The sequence below is a fragment of the Typopeltis vanoorti genome, chromosome 21 (assembly GCF_054136105.1).
Source record: "Typopeltis vanoorti isolate ZY-2024b chromosome 21, IOZ_Tvanoo_1.0, whole genome shotgun sequence".
NCBI classification, from domain to species: domain Eukaryota; kingdom Metazoa; phylum Arthropoda; class Arachnida; order Uropygi; family Thelyphonidae; genus Typopeltis; species Typopeltis vanoorti.
In genome coordinates this window covers 99,394,274-99,420,814 of record NC_143569.1, presented here as the reverse complement: position 1 = coordinate 99,420,814, position 26,541 = coordinate 99,394,274, and the positions used below count along the sequence as shown (strand labels likewise).

At 39.4% G+C, this 26,541-nt stretch overlaps 1 protein-coding gene across 2 annotated transcripts in view; it reads right to left on the bottom strand.

Moving 5' to 3' along the window:
* AGBE (1,4-alpha-glucan-branching enzyme) overlaps window positions 1-26,541 on the bottom strand; it is a 380,299-nt gene that overhangs the window by 308,610 nt on the left and 45,148 nt on the right. Inside the window, exon 4 of one of the 2 annotated variants that reach the window (XM_090411694.1) lies at window positions 12,552-12,644. In XM_090411694.1, the coding sequence (XP_090267820.1) occupies window positions 12,552-12,644 (93 nt within the window). Of the gene's footprint in view, window positions 1-12,524; window positions 12,645-26,541 lie in introns of both variants that reach the window. The other variant, XM_090411693.1, reaches the window with a different exon arrangement.

Here is a 26,541-nt window from a genome sequence, read left to right as displayed (position 1 = left end):
ATAGTAATTACATTGTATAAAACCATGATCAAAACACATCTGGATTATTGTATTCAGTAGTAACTGGGATTTAATAGGATAATCATCTTTTAGAGAGGATACAGAGGCAGATAACAAAAGCAATATCTGGAACGTACAATGTTAGTTATAAGGAGAGACTGAGGGAATGCAAACTATAGTATGGTGGATAGAAGACAAAGAAATAAGTCACATGACCAAGTCATTTAAACTATTAAGAGGTATTTACAGGATTAATACTAAGAGATTTTTATATTTTTTGCATAGAGGACAGGTCAACAGTGAATTCATTGCCTAGCAAGGTTGTGAACACGCAGGCAGTGAACAGATTTAACGAGTGGTATGGCAGACTATGTTGTCGAAAATGGGCCTCCTTCATGTGACTGTCTGTGGAAATACTAGTGGTGATAACAGACGGTAGATGGCATTGGTGGAGACAGAGAGATGTAGAGTAGGTCTCCTCCCTCGATGAGTCTTTGGAGGTGTCACGTAATAATAATAGGTCCTGAAGAGTAATAATAATAGGTCCTATTTACACCATATAATAACAACAAGGTGTGCAAAACCACTACAATCAGATGGTGTAAATAGGACATTATATCAAGCAATGCACAGTTTATGTCTGAGTTGCAAGTCAGCAATTTCAATTCGAATTAAAAGAGGTACAGGAAGATGGTTTGATGTTAAATATGTGAGACAAGAATGCATATAATCTCCACTTTTATTTGTCATCTATATGGATCAATTATGAAAGAAAGTGGCCAAATCTTTTATCAAAATTGGAGATATTACTCCACTCTTTACTTTATGCAAGTGATGTTGTACTGTTAAATAATTCCAGTAGAAGTCTGAAGGATAACTATTAAGCAGTTATTAAGGGTTAACTATCTGTGACATGCTGTCACAGATAGTTATCCCTTAATAACTGCATAAAATCCAATTCCTTCCTCCCACATGTCCTCTCATCCTTCCAATCAATGTTACCACAGTTGAAATCCCCCATAATAATTATCCTCCTTCCACTCATTGCGTCTATTTGCTTATGCATACTATCTCCACCATCTAGAAAGTTTTATCCTGAGATTTCTATTTAATGAGGTCAAAGCACCTTATGGCAACTTGTTTAGGTAAAATTTATAAGCTCTGCATTTTTTCACCCTTGGCATTTTTTTTTAGGTCTGACTCCCACTGACGAGACCTCAATAAAGGTCGAAAACGGTGTGGATAGTGACCATTACCTTAATGCATAACATTATACATCTCTCTGCAAGGAAATGTGCTTTGCATTAGGGGAAAATTCTAAGGAACGTGATCAGAGCTTACTCCACCTTTACCATGAGTTGCACTACGTGCAGCCGCAAACTTGACTTACTTGTCTCTTTGCTTACTTGGGAAAAAGGATTAAAAACCTAGCTTATAAAATTGCATGGTATCTTTAACATAATATATACCCAAGGTAAAAAACTTTCTACATCTTACTCTCATCTTGAGATTTTTATTAATGAGGTCAAAGCACCTTATGGCAACTTGTTTAGGTAAAATTTATAATCTATGTATTACTTTACCCTTGGCATTTTCTAGGTCTGGCTCTCACTGACGAGACCTCAATAAAGGTCGAAACCGGTCTGGGTAGTGACCATTACGTTAATGGATAGTATCTTACATCTCCGCAAGGAAATGTGCTTTGCATTAGGGGAAAATTCTAAGGAAAGTGATCAGAGCTTACTCCCTTTACCACGAGCACTACGTGCAGTCGCAAACTTGATTTACTTATCTGATTGCTTATTTGGGAAAAAGGATAAAAAAACCTAGCTTATAAAATTGCTCGTCTCCACCATCTATTCCGTCAACTGGTCTATAGCAGCAGCCACCTCTATATTTTGTTCTGCTAGTCTTAATCTCACACCAAATAGCCTCAAATGTGCTCTTTTCTCTATCCTGCAGTTAACTTCTATTCTCCTAGGCTGCAGTTCATCAGCTATCATCAATAACATTTCCCTCCCCCATTTTATTCTCTCTGTCCTTCCTGAACACACTATATCCCTCACATTCTATCCCACTAGCTATATCATCTTCTGTCAGCCATGTTTCACTAATGCCAATAACCTGTGACCAGGAAGAGCCAACCAAGCCCAAAAATTCTTCCTTCTTGTTCCTAATACTCCTGGCATTAGTATACATGAAATGCAGAAGCCCGTTAGTCCCACCCCTATCTTGATGCCTTATACTAACTATCCCATTCCGATTTATTGTCCTTCGTACTAGCTCAGGCATATTATAAACATTCTTACACTCAACTGCCTCCCTGAAGTCTGCATATCCCCACCTCCCTTAATAACTCTAGTTTCTCTGATTCTGCACATTCACTTTCACTTCATTGAATAACACTTTTTCCAGTCTCCGCACACCAAATCCATTCAGATGCAAACTGTCCATCTTGTATAAATCCTTTCACCCAACAAACTCCCTCCACACATCCACAAATTCCACACCACTCTTCCTACATAACCTGCACATAGAGTCATTTGCAATTATGGCCCTCCTTCTCAACTCTTCTCTGTCATACCCTGGCAACAGACTCACTATCCTAACTCTCTCACTCTTTTCTTTTGCTACCTCAAGCAATTCCTTCAAGTCCTCTCTCATAGCAATTTTTTCTCCTTTTAAATCATTCATTCCTACCACTACTATCATTTCTTTCACCCTCTGCTTTTTCGCTCTTATAGACTCACTTGCATCCTTAATTTTTGCACCCGGTAGGTATGATTTTAACAAACGGGGATTTATTAGTAACACCTGTTACTAATAAATCCCTGTACAACACTCGCTCCTTCATTTTTCTTACATTCCCGATCATACTCTTATTTTTCATATCATACATTTGCTTCATAATCTTCATAAATAAACAAATAATCTACCATTTCCAAACTCTGGGAGATTATTAAGCAAAGAGAAGATATGAAAGTTGCAAGAATTATCATCATAATCAAGAATTTCATTATAATAAATGAGAAAAAATTTGTGAATTAGAGCCAATGGATGATTCAGTGTAGGATAACAGTAAGAAATAACTTTTGGTTCAACTGCCTACATTCAGTTCTTAAGCTGTAAAATGATTGTTATCAGACAGAATTGTATTCTTCATGGGTAAATTTCTGTGTATCAGCATATCAACTTGAAATTAAACAAGAATTAATTAGAATGTGTATAATTTTTAGAATGAATCAAAACGAACAAATTATATAAAATTATATAAAAAGTATCGATGTAAGTCTTCACAAATAAACAATCTACCGTTTCCAAACTCTGGGAGATTATTAAGCAGAGAGAGAGAAGTAAGCTTTCTTATAGACAAAAAACATTTATGAAAGTGCATGATCAGTTGTGTATTAATAATAACTTTCAAATATTACTTAAATCCACTCAGACTAGGTCAAAGATCCTACCTGATCATTCTCAGATATCATGACAAGAAAATCCCATGAAAAGGAAAAAATCAAATGGCATTGACAAAAGCAAGAGAATGTTAGGTATAACATTCTCTTCATTTAGACATAAAATGAAATAAATATAATGCCACTTTCAGAATGAAACTGTACATATAGTAAATAAAGATGGCATATGCTTTTCCCACAACCTTCAATATGTTCACAAACAAAATACACCAATATTTTTGTTATGCATGGTTAGAGAGGGGGGGGGGTAGAGAGGAGCGTGTGTGAATGAGAGAGAGATCTCATTTATTTCGGAGAAATCAATATTTCTTGGAAATAATTCTTCATGGCAAAATCCAGGCATGGTTCAGACAAAATAAACAGACAACTTTCTTGTCCATACTTACTGATGTCCTCAACAATGAAGCAGTTCCACTGATATTTTCATCATTTTTGCAATGCATCCTGCAATTCTTATCCAATATCATTTCAAGATTCCATACTTTTTCCACTTCCTACAATACAGTTGGTAACTGTTATGCAATAAATTATCAAAAAATAATAACTCGTGTTGATGTTTAGAGGAGAAACACATCTAGGGATTAGATAACGAAATGTATTTAGCTATTAAATTATTAGTGCAATATTTCATCTTGATCACCAAAGCATCTTCATGGGCATAAAGATATACAATAATAAGTGTATATCTTTTGTGCCCATGCTGGCGTATCTCCATGCACTTGCAGGAAAGCAGATAGACTAAATGTGGGATCCTACAATGCTAATTGGTTCCCTCTATGGGTGCAATGCTGGAATCTTGATGATAGTCATAAGATGATCTCCCAGATTTTTAGTGATATGAAGGAGCTGAATTTGCTTAGATTTAGAGAATATCTCTTTCCAAAACTGTTTTGGAGTGGTCTGCCACACCTGAATGGCTTCCATGAATACAGACCACCAGATCAAATGAAAACATTTTTTCTTGGCAATGCAGAAGTAGATATAAATCTGAGAGACTATTTCTGGAATATATCATAGCACTACAACATTTTTCAAATGCAAATGAATTCAGCTGCCTTACGTTACCAAAAACGTGAAAGATCATCTTAAGACCTTCAGCAAAATCCCATCACCACACTCATAGAGATCACCAGTTAGGATTGTAGGATCCTGCCCTTCATAGGCTGAAAAGGTGGAATCCTACCCTAATTTCAGTCCTAATAATTATAATTAAATACATTTACTTAGTTAATTATTATCTCTAAAAGTGTTTTCTACTACATCCAAGCATCCATAACAGAAAACACTTTTAGAAAAAAAAAAAATCACCAAGCAGGAAGATAATAAAGCTTGAGAACTTTGTCTAGTTCTATCTAGCTAGTGAATGACATCATGAGATATATGCAAAATACAATGCTTCAAGCCCTATCTTTAAATATATCTTCACAAAGATATTTTTGTGAAGAAACTTCATGTGCAAACTTTGTTTGCTTACACTTGGATAAAGAATAAAACAAGAACATAATTTCTTGGCAAGTTCAATTTAATTTGCAACCAAGTGAAAAACTTTCTACACCTATCTTCAATCTTCATGAGATAAAAGCATCATAATAAGTTCAATCAGATGGTCTTATGAAATTGTTTCAGATTTTTCAGACAAACCTAAAGTCTTCAAATAACTATTATACTTTAAAGTCTTCATTACTTACTTCATTACTGAAAACATTACGGTTTTCAGAGAGCTCCCGAAAGCTAAGTGCAATTTTGAGTAAAAATTAGAATATAGGTTAAAATCATAACGTAATATTGCCTAATTTTGGTAGCTTGTTGTGTCTGTGGGATTTTGGTGTGAATTACGTTATTTAATTTAGTATATAACGTTATGTTTTCATAGATTTGAATATGGCACCAATGCGACGTAAGATAATGGCGTCCAAAAATACGACGCCATTGTACAAAAACTATAATGTGAGAGAGTTTGTCCAATGTGATGTGTGTGGAATGTATGCATTCCCGAATGAGGCTGGAATTTGGATTGAAAGTGATAGTGGTGGGAGAATGTGCAGAAAGAGTAAGCAAAGTGAGGAGTTGAAGTATGTGTCAGGTAGTGAGATAGTTATGGTTGAAGAAAGCCAGAATTGCCAGAATGCGAGTGAAAATAGTGGCTTGATAGAGAATTGCGATGTACAAAATGGCAATGAGAGCGGTGATCTAAGAAAGAGCGAAAGCAACCATACTGAGAGAGAAAATGGTTTAAATGATAAAAATAATGAGGAATTATTTGTAGGAAGTGAGATCGCTAGGTTGCGTGCAGGGATACAAAATGCGCAGCGGCAATTAGAGCACCTGCAAAACTCTTTCCAGAGTGATTCGGCTAACGCAAAAAAACAGTGCAAGAATGAGAGAGTTTCTGAAATGAAGGAAAGAGTGTTGTATGGTGACTCGTTATTAAGAGGGGTGATAGATGGCAGTGTAACTAAATCGTACTTACCGGGTGCGAAATTTAAGGATGTAAGTGAGAGTATTAGAGTGCAAAAACAGAGGGTGAAAGAATTAATAATTGTGGCGGGTACGAATGAATTGAAAGGTGATAAATTTTTTATGAGAGAGGACTTGAAAGTATTGTTAAAGGTAGCGAAAGAAAAGAGTGACAGAGTTAGAATGATTAGTCTGTTGCCACGGTATGACAGAGAGGAGTTTAGGAGGAGGGCCATAATTGCAAATGACATTATGCGTAGGTTATGCAGACGGTGTGGTGTGGAATTCGTGGATGTGCGGAATGAGTATGAAGGGCAAAAGGACTTATACAAGATGGATGGCCTGCATTGGAATGGACTTGGTGTGCGGAGACTGGAAAGAGTGTTGCTGAATGAAGTGAAAATGGATGTGCAAAACCAGGGAAACTAGAACTACCAAGGAGGGGGGGGGGAATGGATATGCAGACATCAGTGAGACAGATGAGTGTAAGAATGTATATAATGTACCCGAGCCAGCACTAAGGACAAAAAATGGGAATGGGTCATTTAGAATAACGTATCAATATAGGGGTGGGACTAAGGGATCACTGCATTTCATGTATACTAATGCCAGGAGTATTAGGAACAAGAAGGAAGAATTTTTGGCCTTGATTGGCTCTTCCTGGCCACAGGTTATTGGCATTAGTGAAACATGGCTAACGGAAGAAGATATAGTTAGTGGGATAGAATGTGTAGGTTATAGTGTGTTTAGGAGGGACAGAGAGAATAAAATGGGGGGGAGGGGTATTATGATGATAGCTGATGAACTGCAGCCAAGGAGAATTGAAGTTGTATCGCAGGATAGTGAAAGGAGCTCATATGAGGCTATTTGGTGTGAGATTGAGACTGGCAGAATAAAATATACAGTTCGGTGCTGCTATAGACCAGGTGATGGAATAGATGGTGGAGATAGTATGCATAGGGAAATTGATGAAATGAGTGGAAGGAGGGTAATTATTATGGGGGATTTCAACTATGGTAACATTGATTGGAAAGAGCAGAGGACACATGTGAGGAAGGAAAAGGATTTTATTCAATTATTAAGGGATAACTATCTGAGACAGCATGTAATTGAAAATACTAGGGGTGTGAGAGTGCTTGACCTGGTAATAGCATCTGAGAATTTGACTGTAATGAATATGACCATGTTGCCACCTATTGGTGAGAGTGATCATAAGGTCTTGACCTGGGAGGTGGCTAAAGGTGTGGAATTTTCGATTAAGACAGGGTATATGTGGAATTACCATGCTAGCAAGTATGACAAGCTTAGGAGATTGCTTGGATCAGTGCCATGGCATGTACAACTGCAAGGGCTGGACGTCGATAGAGCATGGGACGTGGTCAAGGAGCATTTACAGGAGGTAATGGCTGATTGTATACCTAGGGTCCGAATAGTAAAACAAGTAGGGGTTAAATGGATGAATAACACCATTAAGCTCGAGCTGCAAAAAAAGAAACAACTGTGGAGGGAATTTAAAGAAAGGGGTGACCTGCAGGCACACGAACGGTATAAAGTGCAGGCCAGAAGGGTAACGAGTGTGGTAAAAAAAGCAAAAGCGGATTATGAAAGGAAACTAGCTTTGCAAGCAAAAGAGAATCCAAAACCGTTCTTTCAATATGCTGCAAGCAAGAAAAAACTGTACACGGCAAAATGATTTTAAGTAATGATGATGGTAAGGAGGTCACTAAATCAGTAGATATAGTGGAGTTACTGAGCGCGCACTTTGAAAAAACATATCATCCAGGTGGTGACATTGAAAAAGTGAAGGAACCATTAGTTTATACGGGAATAGTGATGAATGAAGTGGAGGTGACTAGTTATTACAGAACCTTAATGTGAACACATCTGTGGGATTGGATGGTATACCGGCACAGGTCTTGCGTGAAGCGGCTAAAGAATTATCAATGCCCTTGACCATGTTGTTTAATCTGAGTCTCAGGTCTGGCTTAGTCCCGAAGGTGTGGAAAGAGGGGAAAATAGTTTCACTGCACAAAGGAGGATCCAAGACTATGGTTGCAAATTACCGACCGATCAGCATATCAGAGGTCGTTGTCAAGGTCTTAGAGAAAGTAGTCAAGGGAAAAATACAGGAATGGATCGATGAAAACGAGATACTGTACAGGGGACAGCATGGCTTTGTGAAGGGTAAATCATGCTTCAGTAACTTGCTCAAGTTTTATAACAAGGTGACGGCTGAACTGGATAAGGGAAATGGATTTACAGTGATACTGCTGGACTTGGCAAAAGCGTTTGACAGGATACCACATGGAATACTAATCCGTAAACTACAACATATGGGAATGGATATAGGGTTGGTGAGATGGATAGGTGGTTGGTTGATGGAGAGATATCAAAGAGTAGTTTATTCAGGAGTGGAGTCCAAAAGACGGCCTGTGACTAGTGGTGTGCTGCAGGGTTCTGTTCTTGGACCACTGCTGTTTAATCTGTTCATTAACGATATAGGGAAGGATCTAAGTGGAACAATTCATTTGTTCGCTGATGATGCAAAGTTGGGTAGGGCAATAGTGAATGCAGAAGATGTCAAAGTCTTGCAGGATGACTTGGATAGATTGGAGTTCTGGGCTAAGGATGTCAATTTAATGTGACAAAATGTAAGGTTATGCATTTTGGGGTGAAAAGATTAGCAGCAGTATACCACATTGGTGGAACTGTACTCCAAGAGATTGATGAGGCCAGGGACTTGGGAGTGTTGGTGGATAAGGAGATGAAGTTTAGGGGGCACACTGCAAAAGTAGCTAAAGCAGCTCATCAACTCACTTGGTTGTTGAAAAATACCTTGACGAGCAGAGACAAGCAAGTTATTGTACCTCTGTACCGAGCCTTGATAAGACCTCATCTCGATTACTGTGCCCAGATTTGGTCACCTCGGCTCCTTCTTGATGAGGTGACCAAATACTGTGAGGATCCAGAGGCGAGTGACTAAGATGATAACAGGTCTCTGGAATGAACCATATGAGAACAGGTTGAAGATTTGTGGGTTGCAGAAACTGGTTGATAGGCGGAGGAGGGGAGATATGATTGAGACATTCAAATTGCTAAAAGGATTCTATAGGATTAATTCAGAGGATATTTTTGAGATCAGGACTGATGGTGGGAGAACTAGGGGACACCTATGGAAGCTGGGCAAGAGTGTGGTTAGCAGGGGTGTTAGAGCTGGGTTCTTTACTTTTAGAGTGGTAAATGAGTGGAATAAGCTGCCAGAGTCTGTTGTGGGTGCTATGACGGTGAGCGAGTTCAAGACAAGGTATGATAGATACTGTGAGAATGTAATCGCATAGTTGTGTGGACATGATGTTTAGGGCCTCCCTCGATGAGTCTAAAGACTCCTGGAGTCGCCCGAAATAATAATAATAATTACTTACGCAATATATATATATATATATTTTTTTTTTTTTTTTTTTTTAATGTAATTTCCAACCTAGAAAGGTTGTAAACCTATAGTACTGTGGGTGCACTAAGGTTTTTATTTTTATTTATTTTTAATTTTTTTTTCTTAAATTTATGTTTCATATAATCCAGAAACCTTGCTGTTCTAGAGACCAAGCATGGAACTTCCTCCAATAAGCAGGGACAGTGGTTTTATACTAGCCAATGAAATTCATCTTCCACCTAAAGACAATCACAAATATCTATGCCCAAGGTAGGATTCAAATCCACAGCCTGTTAGTTGGAGAACTTTTTTTTTTATGTTGGGCCCATGTACAGGAGGTTGGCTAGTCAACCTATAGTACGTTAGTACCGTATATGGGTGATGGGTTGTGAAAGGAGAAACTTGTTTACATTTGATTTGAATGCCTGTAAATTGTATTCCTTGGGAAATACGTCGGGGGAAAGACTGTTCCACAGTACTGCAGCAGCAGGGATGAATGAGGAGGAGAAGAAACTTGTTCTATGGGTTTCGAGGTGTACTGTAAAAGGATGTTGGGCAGCAGCTGTACGTGTTCCAATGGCTTAGTACAGGGTGGGGGAATTATCGATGCTGTTTCAGACGAACCTTTCCCGTGAAAGTATTTATAGAATATACAGATTGCAGAGACCAAGCGGCTATGTGAAAGTGAGGGGAGCGAGTTGGTGAGGGATGGGTCGTTTATTAGTCTAATTGCTCTCCTCTGTATTGAGTCAAGCATTTTGAGGGAGATTTTTGGAGCCCCACTCCAGATGCGAGAGCAGTATTCAAGAGCTGGGAGGATTTGTGACTTGTATAGTGTTAACAGTTGTTTAGAGGTGAAGTAGCATCTTGAGAGAAAGAGAAAACCTAGTTTTTTGGAAGCTAAGGATGCAATGGTTGTGATGTGTTTATGCCAGGAGAGGCTTGATGTCAAGGTAATTCCGAGAAGAGAAATTTCGTCTTGTCTGTGAATTTGAGTGTTATCGAAAACAATGCTGGGGGAAAATGGTTCTTTTTTTGTGAGAAATAAGACAGAACTGGGTTTTACTAGCGTTGAAGTTGATAAGGTTGTCTGAGCCCCATCGGAGGATGGCTTGGAGGTCAGAATTAAGGGCAGTGGTGGTTCTATGGGTTGAAGTGAGTTGTGTAGGGTAGTTTGTCAAATGAAAGGAGGAATGTAGTGTGCTGTCATCTGCAAAACTGTGTATTGGGTTAGAGGTCAACTGAAGTAGGCCATTGATATATAGAAGGAAGAGGGTCGGTGAGAGAACTGAGCCTTGAGGGATCCCGGCATTAGTTGGATGGTGAGAGGATAGGGAGCCATCTATCATCACACATAGTGTGCATCCAGACAGGAAGCTGGCAATCCATCTGCAGAAGTCCTGAGGCAGTCCAAATGATGGGAGTTTGCTTAGTAAGCCTTTGTGCCAAACTCGGTCAAAGGCTTTAGAGATATCAAGTGCAACTACTTGAGATTCGCCAAATTTCTCCATAGCGTTTGTCCAGTGATGGGTGATGTACGAGAGTAGATCTCCTGTTGAACAACTTTAGCGGAATCCATACTGGTGATCACTTAATAGCCGGGTACCTTCAAGGTAGATTAGGAATTGAGAGTTGATGATTTTCTCCATTACTTTAGATAGGACTGAAGTGAGTGAGTGAGACAGGGCGGTAGTTAGATGGCAGTGATTTGTCACCCTTTTTACGAATAGGTTGAATATAGGCCAGTTTCCAGGATATATACCAGTGGAGTAAAAGAGTGTATACAGGTGACATAGGATAGGAGTCAGTTCAGTTGCGCAGACCTTCAGGATAATTGGAGGAATTCCATCTGGGCCAGGAGATTTTTTTGTGTCTAATTTAGACAGCAGGTTTGCGATGTCTTTTTGGCAAAAGGATATAGGGGCATTGTATGTTGGGCAGTTGGAATGAGTGGAGGGCATTTGCCATTGTCAGTTATGTGTGCATTGGAGGAAAATTTTGATGCCAGGAGGTTAGCTTTTTCTATGGTTGATGTTGCAAATGAGCCATCTGGGTATGATAGATATGATAGAGGTGAGAATAGTGTAGGGCAAAAGTTATGGCCAATTGACTTGGCAAGGGACCAAAAGGCACAGCTGCCGTTTGGACAGGCTGCAAGTTTCCTGCTTTTGGCCCATTCAAAATCTGTTCTGGAAGTATCGATAGTTTACTTAGCATCTTGTGGTATGCTAGCATACCACAAGATGCTAAGTAACTAGCATACCACATACTCTTGTGGCATGCTAGTTACTTAGCCAACCAGGTCAGCATGTAATGAAGGATTAACTGCAGCATCTTGCAGATATATATATATATATATATATATATTTAAAATTTCAAATAGTTAGGTAAAACTTAAAAAATACATGCTCTGTATAATTAATAGTCATATTTGCATGAATAGATGAATTGCAACATCTTCCTTACCTCTTAATAGCATACTCCATAAGTACACTGAACAAATTCAAAATATACAATATAATTCTTCATAGACGAATCATGTATTTCCAACAATTATCCACTATATATTCTAATATTACTTTTCAGACAATACCAATCATGGTCCATTTTAGAATAAACCTTCTTTTCATATAAAACTTATTTATATGAAAACATTGCTTCATTTTTGGTTATATCATATTCCACTTCTATGATTCCTAATACCAATTTCTGACATTTCTCATGTTTATTTCTATCCTTCCTATGCAAAGTTAACATAGGGAAAATCAATGAAATGCTGAAACTTCCAACTTTATGCTTTTAATTTGGAATCTCTGAATTTCATTCAGCAGTATTCTCTCTCTCTCATTAATTTTACTACCTTACTTCAGTCTTTCTAAGTTTTAAAATGTTTGCTGATTCTTCATGCCATTATGTCTGGTATTTTTTGATGATACATCTATATACATCATACTATTACCAAATATAAGCAGTACTTTGATTAAAGGAATGAAAGTTATAAAATAGATATGCTAAAGAAAATCTAGCGACATCCATTGATCCAAAACTGGAGAAATGTATATTTTAAGTAAAATATACATTTACCCTAAAATACATCAGAATTAATTATTCTCATTATAAAACATAAAATAACAGTGATAAACAAAGTGGCTTATACCACTTACATCATATGGTGGAGGATTCCAAAATACCTGATCATATAGAGGTGTGTTTGCAGGTTGAACAACATATGTTGCCCATGGAGAAAGCCTATCTTCTAATTTACTGTTTTTTAACACAACAACCTAAAAACATACACAATAAGAGAAAACCTATTAATATAAAATACAGAAAATTTACATTATAAATCAGAAAAATTCATAACATGGCTTAATGAACCTTTCACTGGATTTAGTATTTGGCTATCCATATCTAAAAAAATCAGGCTAATGTCATTTGTTCCCTTAAGGGAGTAGGTGAGGCCCTATCTAACTTTTGAAGACTGAGTGAGCAGTTCAATTTACACTGCTAACCAATCAGAGATGATTGGTCCAACTCAATCACTAATTATAGGTAGCAACCGATGAAGAGACTAGCAGACAAATGCTGCCATCTCATGGTCACTAATCCCAATAGTATATGTTATTGTCCGAAATAGTGTGGATTCTGTAACATATCCTGTTAGTGACCACGAGATAGCAGAACTCATCTGTCAGTCTCTTCATTGTTTGCCGCTTATAATTAGTATAATTATATAATTAAAATTCGACCTTAGGCCAACTATCTCTGATTGGCTACTGATATGGGAGAGGGAACTGCCCATATCAATCAGTTGATAATAGAATGTATGCTATACACCTATGCAGATTTCAATATATATATATATATATATATATACACACACGTAAATGAATAACTAGTATATTCTTAGTATCTGTATACATGAATGTATAAATGTACAAACCAGCTAATTTACATGAATGTGTAAATTAGCTGGTTTGCAAGTTGATCATCTTTTTCATTTTATTCTATTTTATTGTTATTTCAAAATAAATTTCATTTCTATTTTATTAGTATTTTTTTTGTCTGTGAAAAACTAAATGCATAACTGTTGAAATGCTTAAATTTAATATTTTCATCCCCAAAAAAAAATTTAAGGGCCATATGAGCTGTAAGTATCAGATAACTAAAAAAGTTTGTGAAGTTTTTCATAATAAAAATTAAATTGCAGATAAATAAATAAATAAAAATTAAACTGCAGAAATTGTTTTAATCGTTAAAATAAGCACTTTAATAATCTACAACTCTTTCCCAATGAGAAAGAAGTTTGTAAATTCTGCTTTTATAAAACATTTTGTCTTTTGAAGTAATAAACCTAGCAACCCCTGCTTCAGTCTCTGTTTTATTGCGGAACTGTCCTCCTAAGGTATGAAATCATCTCACTAGTAAGTTTTGCAGTACGAGGTTTTGCATTGTCCTGTAAGAATAACACTTTCTTCAGATTAACTAATCCTGGCTGTTTCTGAAGTAACACATCCTGAACACACTTGAGTTGTATCGAGTAAATCTCGGCCATAATTGTTTGGCCTGCAGTGAGAAACTCTTAGTAGACAATACTGGCTCCAGTCCACCACACACAAAGCATAATCTTCTGGGGGGGATAAGTGGTGCTTTTGAAGTGTGTAGTACTGGATCGTTTGGCAACAACCAATGATACATTCGTGTCCTGTTAGAGTACAAGATGCATTTTTCATCACAAGTGAGCAAGTCATAAAAAAAGGCTCATTTTTATGACATGAAAGAAGTGAAGAATAAATTGATAGCCTTTGAAGTTTATTTTCATCTGACAATGCATGTGGGACCCATTTGCTTTGCTTCCATGATTTTTCCAGTTGATGCAAGTGTAAACAAATTGTTTCACCATTCACGTTAAACATTTGCGAAAGTTCTTGCATATGTTAATCTTACATTATTTTCAACAGCAGTACATAATTCTTCATTATCAATAACGGAGGGTCTTCCTGAACATGGTGCATCTTCAAGTAAATCATCACCATTTCTGCACAGTATGTTCTGCTACCACATCTTTTCCAAATGCCACACATATCTTATGGGATGCTTCTGAAGCCTGTGAACTGAGTTTAAATTCATAAAGCAAACAAGGTCCAAATTACACCAGGTTCAACTGACATTTTAAAAGGGTTCAAAGTCACAGAAAAGAGTGCATGCCAAGGTAGAGCACACTGATTGACTAACACATATCTGTGCCTTATTAAGCACATAAAAAATTACACTCTGCAAAACACTACAATATAAAACAAGTCACTGCAGAAAACTCTACCAAAAACTGAATAAACTTTTTTAGTCACCTGGTATAATATGAAGTGTTATTAGTACTGTTGCAAGCTCTCATGGAGCCAAGACTTATCACAAGAGGACCAACTCTAGGAACTACAACCTTGCCCTGAACACATCTAGTGGTATACACGTCATATCGATTATGACAATGCATTCATCTCATTCCCCACTCTCCATGCAAAAACAACCTATTTCTCATATCCTTACATTATATTCATACTTCCAGGAATGACCTTTTGTTCTCCCACCAACTATTACTCCATGCAATATTTATACCTTTCTGACAGGCTCTTCTCAGGCTCTACAAAGAAAAGCCCCTCAATCTCTTCTCCTACTCAACATTTTACGGTCCCAAAACAGTAGCTCAGCCAGTAATGATGATGCCCTTTAGTTGGAAATACTTGGGACTGAACCCAGTTTAGGTTATGAAGAAACTTTATAAGGGCTTTTCAAGTGAAAGTGATTTAGCTGGTCTCATATGTAGGTAACAATGTTTTTAATCGTTCAGCGAGAGAATAATATAAGTGCAAAATCAAAAAAACTAGCTGTTATTGTATGGGAAGAGGGATTGAGAATGACAATACTCAGTGATAACAAAAAACAAGAATGATTTTTGGGGAGGTATTCTTAAAGAATGGCTACAATCCTAAAACCATCAACAGCACCTTACAAAGCCCATTATGTATTCCAACAAATGTAGAGGAGCAATATAACTATAAAGGTGAAATTTTTTTGCCTTGCATAAAAAATGACACAAATAAGAGAGCTGAAGCAAAACTCCATAAAAGTTGCCTTCACACCAATGCAAAAAGTCTCCATAATGCTGCAGTCACCCAGACAACCTATTCTCCTTTCGAGGACCAGAAATGTACAAATTTTTCTCTGCAATGCAGAATTTATTATGGAGAACCATCTGGAGAGAGATCCGCAAGAAAGAACACAAAAATGTGGAAAAAAATGGCAGGTGCCCAAATTGGAATTAGCATTTCATACCACCAATTAAAAACATCAGGTACTTTGACAACTCACAAGAATGCCATATGCTGAATTCAACAACTATGTATACAGATTCAAAGAATATGTCAAAATGCTACATACATTGTCTCCCCCCCCACACACCAATGTAACAGGCATAAGAAACTTGTTCATTAAACAACTTTTTCTTCAATGTTTACCATTATTCTCTTCAAAACTAGGTGGTGATAAACTTTTTTCAAATCCTTTATATTCTTGTATACAGAGAATGCAAGAGTATCCTTAACTAGAAGATACTTATGAACAATAACATACTAAAAACCTTTTTATTATTATTTTTTTTTTCCTCTATCTCCATTTATGCAAATCTTTATGTCGAAGCATGGTACTAGTAATGACTAATCCATATCCTGAACACCAGTGAAACCTTATCTTACTTAAATAATTTTAATAATATTAGATTGACCTCTTTTTCTCCAAAGGTATTTGCTGCATATGCCAGCCTGGTTGGTTGAGCGGTTAGCGTATCCGCTGTCCAGCCAAAAGGTTGTGGGTTCAAATGCTGTCGTGGACATGGATGTTCGTGATTGTCTGTGAAAATACTAGTGGTGGTGGTGGTCGGCGGTAGATGATGACGTAATAGCAAAGATGGAGAGTTGTGGAATAGGTGTCCTCCCTCGATGAGTCTTTGGACTCCATGGAGGTGTCATGTAATAATAACAATAATGTGTCAACAAGAACCTTCCCCCAATCCCACACACAACAAAACAAATGCCAACTGCCCTTTCTCTACTTGAAATTGTTGCCCATGAAATAAGTTTATCTTTGTGTTTAGTGCTAATTCTTTTTAATGGGAATCCCATCTGACAAAGGCTATCAATCTTATAGTCTGCAGTACTTTTTTAAAAAAATTTTTTATTAGCACTGTGGATGTTCTAAGGATTAAACGTGGAAGTGGCGTATGCCATCCATGCTACTGGACTGCCCGAAGAAAGAATGTTGCAAGTTCTATTCTAGTTGCAGACTTTAAGCCTCCGTAGCGCAATTGGAAGAACGACGGTACATTGCACCCTTTGATTGGAATAGGCCAAGTTTGATTCTCGTCATGACGGGAGGAATCTTTATCTGGATGATTTCAATCGAAGGTGAGTTAGGTAGCAGGGTTTTTCCTCCCGGAAACTTGGGTTTTAAATCCAGCATACAGACAAATCGGCCCTTCAGAACACACGCAATTTACAGACAAAAAATATTAGTTGTTGTGGTGGTGGAGGTGGGCGGTAGATGGAGATGATTCGTAGTAGAGGTTCGGTGTAGTGGTTGAGACAGTTGTAGGTGTCCTCTCGCGATAAGTCTTCGGACTCCTTGGAGGAATCAGGAATAATAATAATAAATAATAATAGATAATCTGTAATCCACGCTCTAGAGGCCAATCAGATATCTAGTGGTGGCCTCACAGCAGGTGATGAAATTTAACTGCTACCTAAAAGGTATTCAAAAACATCCATGTCTACACAAACCCACAGCTTATTTACAGTGGCTTGAAAGCAGGTATGCTAACCATTAATCAACCAGACTGATGAATCCTTCTACTGGCTACTGTCTCAAAACACCAATTACATCCACATATGTTCATAAAGCTCCAAAAATTCAATTAAATAAAGCTTAAGCAACAATAAAAATGCAAGAACATTTCCACAACTACTTGACCAACATTTGTGGCATTAATTACAACATTAATACTGCCACTACTTACAAACAACTAAACCTGCATGCTATTTCTAACAGAATGTCTTAACCAGTGGTCATAACAACCACGGTTACCTAAACTATCTAAATTTCTCTATTTCCATCAAAAGAATAGTATATGCACAGGAGATTTGACATCCCATTCTACAGAATACCAAAACACATTCTCTGTTGACGATCTTCTCTGAATGAAATTTTTCTTGTCCATTTTCTTGCATTCATTTACAGTCTTTAGGAAAGGTGGAAGTTTTTCACTTGGTTATACTACAAATTTAAAGATGCCAAGAAGTTATATTCTTGGTTTAATCCTTTATCCAAGTGCAAGCAAACAAAGTTTGTGCCTGAAGTAATTTCAGGACTGGGCAACTTGTATATAGAAGCTAATGGTTTCATCACTTGCCTTAGTATCCCATCCTCACCTGGATCACTAATTATTTTTGTCAGCCTGGTTGGCCGAGTGGTTAGCGTATCCACTCTCCAGCCAAAAGGCTGCGGGTTTGAATCCTGCCATGGGCATGGATGTTTATGATTGTCTGTGAAAGTACTAGTGGTGCTGGTCGGCAATAGATGACGCTGGTGTTAGATGATAGAGGTTGGTAGAGTAGTGAGACGAAGAGTTGTAGTAGAGTAGATGCCCTCCCTCAATGAGTCTTTGGACTCCCTGGAGGTGTGATGTAATAATAATAATAATGCAAAGCACATATCCTTACAGACATGTATAATGTTATGCCTTATGGGAAGGGTCACTACCCAGACCAGTTTCGACCTTTAGTGAAGTCTCATCAGTGGGAGCCAGACCCAAAAGCGATACAAAGGTTGAAGTGATGCAGAAGTCATATTTTCATATATGAGTAGCCAAAAGGTGTCACACCTTATTATAAAAATACTTCTAGAAGAGCCATTCTATTCTTTTGAGACTTTCTAATCAGGCTGAGATTTCTCTGATTTGGCTAGCAAAGTCTTGGGAGGCATTCGCTTCCAAAAAAAGGCCGGTTTCATCGACATTATAATTTGCGACCACCTCCTTATTTCCATTTGCAGCTTCACCTGTGATTCGAACAGTATGCAGGCCATTTTCTCTTTTTGAAATGCTCAAACCACCCAGCACTAGCATGTAATTCTTCTTCTTTTCCATCATTGATAGCCCTTTCTTTCAAGGTTGCAAAGAGACTTAATGCTTTTGATTTAATAAGGTCAGTGACTAGCTGGATCAGTTTTTGGTTACAATCTCCGATCCATGTAGAAAGAAGTCTCTCTAATTCAATCATTATAATACTTTGATTTCAAGTGATCTGCATGCATGATGAACTTGATTCACCCTTGTGTTTTTGTCCTATCTTTACTCTGGACTCGCTTCTTCATTTTCCTCTATTATTTCAAGTTTTTCTTCCAATGAGATTACTTTTCAAATCTTTTTCATACTTCCCCTTTTTTTTGCTCACTAATTCTTTTACTCATGATTAAAGGTTAGGAAAATACATTAAAATAAAAAAGTAAGGGAAGTAATTGCAAAGGAGGCACGAGACATGATCAGCAAAATGCTATGTAATTCACAGATGACAAATTTTGGCAGTAAATTGAGAACATACTGTACATGGAAATAGTATAAATTAAAGATACCAAGAAATTATATACTTGGTTTTATTCTTTATCCAAGCGTAAGCAAACAAATGTTGAAAGTTTATTTTTCACATGGTTAGAGTATAATAAATTTAGTTTAATCCTTTATCCAAGTGTGAGCAAACAAAGTTTGCGCCTGAAAGTATCTTCAGGACTGGGTTAAGGTGATACAACACCAGGACAACTCGTTGCAAAGGTGGAGCAAGTACCAACACTCCTATCTCAGTATCTCCTATAATGCAAAACACATCTCCTTGCGGATATGTCTAATGTTATGCATTAAGGGAAGGGCCACTACCCAGACTAGTTTCGACCTTTATTGAGGTCTCTTCAGTGGGAGCCAGGCCCAAGTGGAGATATCAGGCAGAAGCATTAGCAGGTCATCTCCACCTATAGGAATTGCCAATTGGTGTCAACATCTTTCTCTAAATCCAGAGTAAATTATTAAAAAAGGGTGGCACACCAATTGGCAATTCCTATAGGTGGAGATGACCTGCTAATGCTTCTGCCTGATATCTCCACTTGGGCCTGGCTCCCACTGAAGAGACCTCAATAAAGGTCAGTTACCAGATCCCGAGAGAGCTCCTATTCCAGTATTGTTTGGTAAGAACCCTTCTAGTTTTTCTTTTGTTGGCTTTTATTTTTTGCAGCCTCGTTCCAATCGGTGCAGGTCCATTTTAGGTCATCTCCTTTCAGGGACTGAAATTTGCTATTCCGTTGGTAAGGTATTTGCTTTTAAAGAATGTCGAAATTCTTGCCAAGAGTTCGTACCCTCGGGATCGAAATTGACCCAAACATCGACAAAGGGACGTTTGTGAGAGCTCTTCTCAAAGTTGCCAAAGCAGAAAGCATTTACAGGCTTACCCCTTATGGGGGGGTGGAAGATTCCAAATAGTAACGAACAATATAGAGACAAGGGAAACGCTCCTTAAAGGCATAGAATGTGAAGGAAGAAAATACCTACCCTTCATAGTTGGGAGTATTTTAAAATCCGTAAAAGTTGACGTTTCCACTCGAATATCTAGAGAAAGGGGAGGAAAGCATTAAAACCATTTTCGCAAAGTGGGGGATTGTTCAAAACGTATCAATTGGACAAGACACGGATATCCCAGAGTGGAAATCAGGGGAAGTGAGCATTTCAATTGAAATTAAAACAGAAATCCCCAACTTGATTTTTTTAGGCTCAGCAAGAGTAATAATTAATTACCCAGGCGTAAGAAAACAATGTTTTCGGTGCACCGCTTTGGGCCACCTTAGCGCTCACTGCCCGAAAAACAAGAAATGCCGCAACTGCTTATCAACAGAACACTATTGGATAAATGTGAGTCACCATGCCGCAAATGTGGGAACACTTCTCACAGAATAGACGTTTGTCCTAACAGGACACTGGCAGAAAGAGCAGGAGGCTCCATAGCACCTGCGCCAGTGGCCATTCCAGTAATCAGTCCTAAACTCGCATCACAGGACTCGCGAACTACTGGCCAAACAGTAAACAAACCACAAACAACGGAATCAGAAGACTTTCCAGCCCTCCAACTACCAGCTATCATAACGACTACATTAGGAAATCAGGCAATAACTGAGAGGAACACAATTAGGAAGAAAAAGAAATGGAACACTAAGAAATCTTACACCATTGAATCGGAAGGCAACAATGACAGCACAGAAACAGAGGAAATGGAAATCAATACCAGTACAACAAAACCACCCATCACGCCGGAAGAAGAAGGAGAAATGAAACGAAATAAACAGGACACTGAAAGCCAAATAGAAGCCTCAAGTTCAAATGAGGATGAGGAAGGAAATGAGATAACGCGAAACAACACAGAAAATGAGGAAGAAACCTCATCAGAAGAAGAAGATAGAGAGCAAGGAAACAATCCAGAAACTAAGGAAGAAACAGACTTTGTTAAAAGCAATACCCCAAACAGCTCTGTCATTTTGAAGAACTTTAAGGGATCTCTTAAAACGGCAGAAAAACTATTTCAGATAATGACCACAAAAGGAGAGCCAACTTTCTTGTTCTTTAAGAAGAGCAATAGACTCATATGGGGAGAACTCTATGTAAAGGAGTTCTCCCCATATGAGTGGGGAGAACTCCCAAGGTCGAGCCCCATCAACTGGACGGTCACCTGGACTTAACAGAGGAAGAAAAACAACACTTATGTGACACATTGAAGTCGCTGACACGAGTAGATTTGGAAAAGAGATACCCATGGATAATGAAGGAATTTGAAAAAAGAACTTTACCAGTAGATACAAACACCGGTTCTTCTCACCCCATTACAAAACCGGTAAAAGGAAAAGAACCCCTATATGAGAACTCAAATGTAACAAAACGAATCCTATTCTATCTTAGGGATAAACCCGAGATAAGAAACAAAGTCCACACAGCTCTACAGGAAAAAGGAGACGCTGCTTTGCAATGTGAAGGTGAGCTAGAGAGTCTTAAAATATGGCTCAAGTTTGGGAACGTCAGTTACCACCGAGCGAAATGGAATGAAAGCTTGAAGAGAATATGGAAACTAAATGATGAAGAGTCAGTACATGTACTCACAGTGATGGAAAACGTGGTAAAAGACTACGAGGTAGCGATAAAAAATAGCAGGGCAAATAGGATCTAAAAAATAAAAAAAAAAGCCCCTTCTAAGTTTCTTGATTCTGTTTCTGTATGTTCACGCTTAATCCACATAGGAGGCAGACCTGAGAACCTGAGCGGCGAAGGCTTACAGCGAGGCGGTGCGGCTCCTTGCGGACTGCATCACTCGGGCCAGGCTCTTCCCCCGTTCTTGCAGTACTTTTCTGTTGATTCACCGACTTTTTTTTTTTTGTTCTGTTTATGCGTGTTCTAGCTCCTTTGTTGTTTCTGTGTGTCTTAGTTCCTATGCTTTTTAATTTAGGTGTGTCCTCCTGCATTTGTTTTTCCCCAATTTCCTTGGACAGACACCTGAAGAGGTGACTGACCGGGGAAAGCAGAAAAGAATGGATGGAGGGAGGAAATGTCAGAGATCTGCTTGGCACTGACTTTCGAGTAAGGCCAAGTAGATCGACTGAGGCCTCTTTAACTACCTACTACTATCTACTCTATCTTTTCTACTCCTCTCTTACTATCAAAGCTGGCTCTCAATACAACTTTTTGACTCTAAAGAGGCCAATGATGATGAGATAGGAACTCCCATTCTACCTCAATAAAGGTAGAAACTAGTCTGGGTAGTGGCCCTTCCCTTAATGCATAACATTAGACATATCTGCAAGGAGATGTGTTTTGCATTATAGGAGATACTGAGATAGGAAAGTTGGTAGCTTGCTCCACCTTTGCAACGAGTTGCCCTGGTGTTGTACCACCTTAACCCAGTCCTGAAGATACTTTCAGGCGCAAACTTTGTTTGCTCACACTTGGATAAAGGATTAAACTAAATTTATTATACTCTAACCAAGTGAAAAATAAACTTTCAACATCTTTCTCTAAATCCAGAGTAAATTATTAAAAAAGGATGGCACACCAATTGGCAATTCCTATAGATGGAGATGACCTGCTAATGCTTCTGCCTGATATCTCCACTTGGGCCTGGCTCCCACTGATGAGACCTGACATCGACAGAATGCAGCGGATTCCAGCGACAGTTCCGAAGGACCCCCCGAGAAAGCTCCGGCCAAACGTGGACGTTTACCTCTCAAGAAGATCCAGTTTCAATGGCCTGAAAAGAGAGCTCCATGCTCAGATTCCACAGTAGTACCCCAGCTTTGGTAAGACCTTTTTTCTTTTTATTGCCTGTTTTATCGGTCTATTCTGGTATCGCTTTGTTTGCGGCGAGGAACGCCCAACGTTCCTCAATTTTTCCCTCCCTTACATCCCCTTTCTACAGCCAGTAGTCAGGAATTTCTGTAACCATGTCGCATTTTTTGCTTAGAACTAGGACGCTCGGTATCGAGCTCATGAAGCCCGTAGATCAGCGGGCATTAGCGAGAGCTCTAATCGAAACAGTAGGGGCTGAAAATATATACGGTTTTATACCTTACAGGAACAATAGATTCCAAATAGTGGTCAAAAACGAACAAACAAAAAAGAAATTATTAGAGGATTTCATTTGTTGTAGACAAACAATCAGACCGTTTCTAATAGGGAGCCTACGCAAAACGCTAAAAATAACCAGGTTTCCACTAGAATACCTAGAGAACGAACCTGAATTCAAGAAATTCTTTAGTCAATGGGGGGGAAATTCATGAGATTAAAGCAATTGAGCACGCAGACTATAAAGGATGGAAAACAGGAGACGTCGAAATCCAGATTGAAATGAAAAAAGAAGTCCCCAACTTCGTTTTTTTGGGGGGGAACGAGGGTAATGATCAACTACCCGGGTGTGAAAAGAAGGTGCTTTAGATGTAACTCGGAGGAACACCTTGGGCAGATTGCCCTCGAATACAATGTAGAAATTGCAAAGCATCAAAACATAAAATAGAAAGCTGTACGGAACCTTGTCTGAAGTGTGGGGATCTGACCCACAAAGTGGACACATGCCCAAACAGGACACTCAGAAGCAACTGGAGGGACCATAACACCGATTAGGGCTGCACCCATCGGGAAGCCTGAGACAGTAGCAAGGAGCGATTTTCCGGAGCTCTGCCAACAAGCTGAAAAGGGAGCATCAACGGAAAGCACAACCTCCACAAAAACCCAAAAGATACCCAAGGCAAGCCGCCACACGCAGGACAACATCGCCAGCATCAAAGTGGCAAACCATGAAACGTGCAGGAAAGAGGAAGAAGTCACACCCAGCGCCCCAACAAAGCGCACAAGAGAAACAGAATCAGAAGAAAAGAAAAAAGTGAAACAAAGCAGCCTGATGTCATCGGAGGACGAGACAGAGTATACTCATACTACAGGTCGACGTCAAACAATAGGCACAAAGCCCCTCAACAATGACGTAACAATGCTAGAGAGCCTATCCCTAGTAAGGGATCAACCGGCAGAACCACAAGTCCACGAAATGGACTCTGAAGACGAAGGGGAGAGGGACTCCCCAAACAGGCTCGTCATTGACTCAGGTGCTGAAAGTGCAACCAGCACCGGCCTGCATAGAACAACCAACAGGTAATGCACCCCCCCTCATACTAACACCAACATGGAAGTTAAAATCGCACATTAAACACTAAACGGACTATGCAACCCCTTTGCGCAAAGCGCTGTCTGGAGGCTAATGTTAACACACAAAATCAATATCCTCCTGATACAAGAAACCCATTTCTATAAGCACTGGGACGTGGAGAACTTCTCGAGAAGCTATCCAGTCACCAGCTACTGGTGCTTCGGGGACGCTCACTCGCGAGGGGGTGGGGATACTAATTCGCCCCCCGATCGCGGGGGGGGGTTCTTCAACGTCCAAAAAGACGCCACAGGATGCCTAGTAACGGTGAACTGGAAGTATGGTGGCCGTACCATCTGACTTGCTGCAGTTTACGCCCCAAACAATCCATACCACAGAATTGGTCTCTTCTCTGCCCTTGAAAACTATCTCCTGGGAGCGGAACACCTAATAGTTGCAGGAGACTGGAACTGTGTGGAAGACACACGTCTAGACAAAATCGGTGGGAATCCAAACACCGGAACTGGCGGCATTGCCGCTTTAAAACGATGCTGTATTAATTTTGATCTCGTCGATATCTGGAGGCGGAATAACCCCTCCAAAGTAGAAACTACGTGGTGCCGCGGCCAGATAGCAACAAGACTAGACAGGGTGTATGTGTCCCAAAACTTGGAACAATATGTTCAGAGGATACGTCACACCACAGTGCACAACATGACAACTGACCACAAAATGGTCATACTCAAAATCACGCTCCCGGAGGTTATGGAAACAGCCAGAGGGCCTTGGAGGCTTCCTCCCACCTTTCCCAGTCTTTTTAGCGACCAGCTACAGAACCTCTGTGACAGATGGACAAATACCAACTGGGACTGGGAAAACTGGCTGAGCTTCAAGTGGCAGGCTAGGGAACTGTTCCAAAAATGCGAGCACGAAAGGGCCTACCAACAACGCAAACGGCTGAGGGATCTCTACAGGGAACTCGGCTGGTACCGGACAAACGAACAGAGTTCCCTGCGGACATCTTATCAAGCAAGTAGAAATAGAGCTGCAGCAAGAGCGGCAGTAGAGTCGAGGACCTCGATTTTCGAACGAGACTATCTCAGAAATTTGGAAACACCTTCCGCCGCATTCTACAACCAACAACGGGTGGCAGCTAATGACGAGAAAACAATTTACCAGATCAAAGAGAAGGGCCAGATTCTACACTCATCCCACGAAATACTCCGTCACTTTCATCAGCAGTATATCGGCATCTCTGATCAGCAGTGCACAGATGACTTCAGTGAGTGGGACGCAACACGTTTTCCCGATCATCTCAGTGCCCTGCATGACAGGCCGATAACTGCAGCCGAAATAAAGGCTACGTGCAAAACAATGAAAACAAAGAAGACCCCAGGGCCAGACGGACTGGGGATAGAATTCTATAGATCTATCTGGGAATTTGCAGTGGCAGTATTAATAAACATCTTTAACGAATTCCTCACTTCGGGAAACATCCCCGAGGAATTCATTAAGAGCTATACCATATTTATCCCCAAGAAAGACCGAGATCGGACTTTGTCGAATAACTGGCGTTCAATCTCCTTAACCAATTTAGACTATAAGATCTTTGCAAAAATTATCTGCACATGCCTTAAGGGCGGTATCGAAAATATAATAACAAGCTCACAGGTCTACGGGATCCCCGGTAGATCTATGGAACTCAATCTCTTCTTGTTAAGAGACTTGATCAGACTGGCTAAGGAAAAAAAATACCCCCTGGCACTTCTCTCCACCGACCTGGAGAAAGCGTTTGACAGCATCAACCACAGGTACTTGCAGAACATCCTACAAAAAACAGGCTTGGGCCCGAGACTTCGGCATACAATTAAAAACATGTACGCGGAAGCCACGACCCAACTATCTATTAATGGGTTTCTGGCAGAACCAATCCGCATAAAGAGAGGGGTTAGGCAAGGCTGCCTGCTAAGCCCCCTCCTCTTCTCCCTAGTATTAGAACCCCTAATCAAAAGAACTGATAACACCCCCCCTGCAATTAATGGTATTCCACTGCCCTAAGTCTCCAGACAATGTAAAATAGTAGCATATGCGGACGATGTAGTGGCCACACTCAGAGATTCTGAGTCCATCTATATCTATCTGCACATACTGCAAAAGTTCAGCATAGTCAGTGGTCTTCGCGTTAACGCACAAAAAAACTAAAATCAAAAGTTTTGGAAATTTCCATAGCACCGGACTTCCCTATGGTTTAACGCTACAGACACAGCCCCCTAACAATACTAGGCGTGCCTTTTTCAGACACCCTAGCACTACCAATCCAAAAATTGCAGGAGACAAGCAGGGAGAGGATAAGGCTGTTCAAACCAACCTTTTTCTCCTTTTACGGCAGAGCGACAGTAATAAGAACAATCGTCACCCC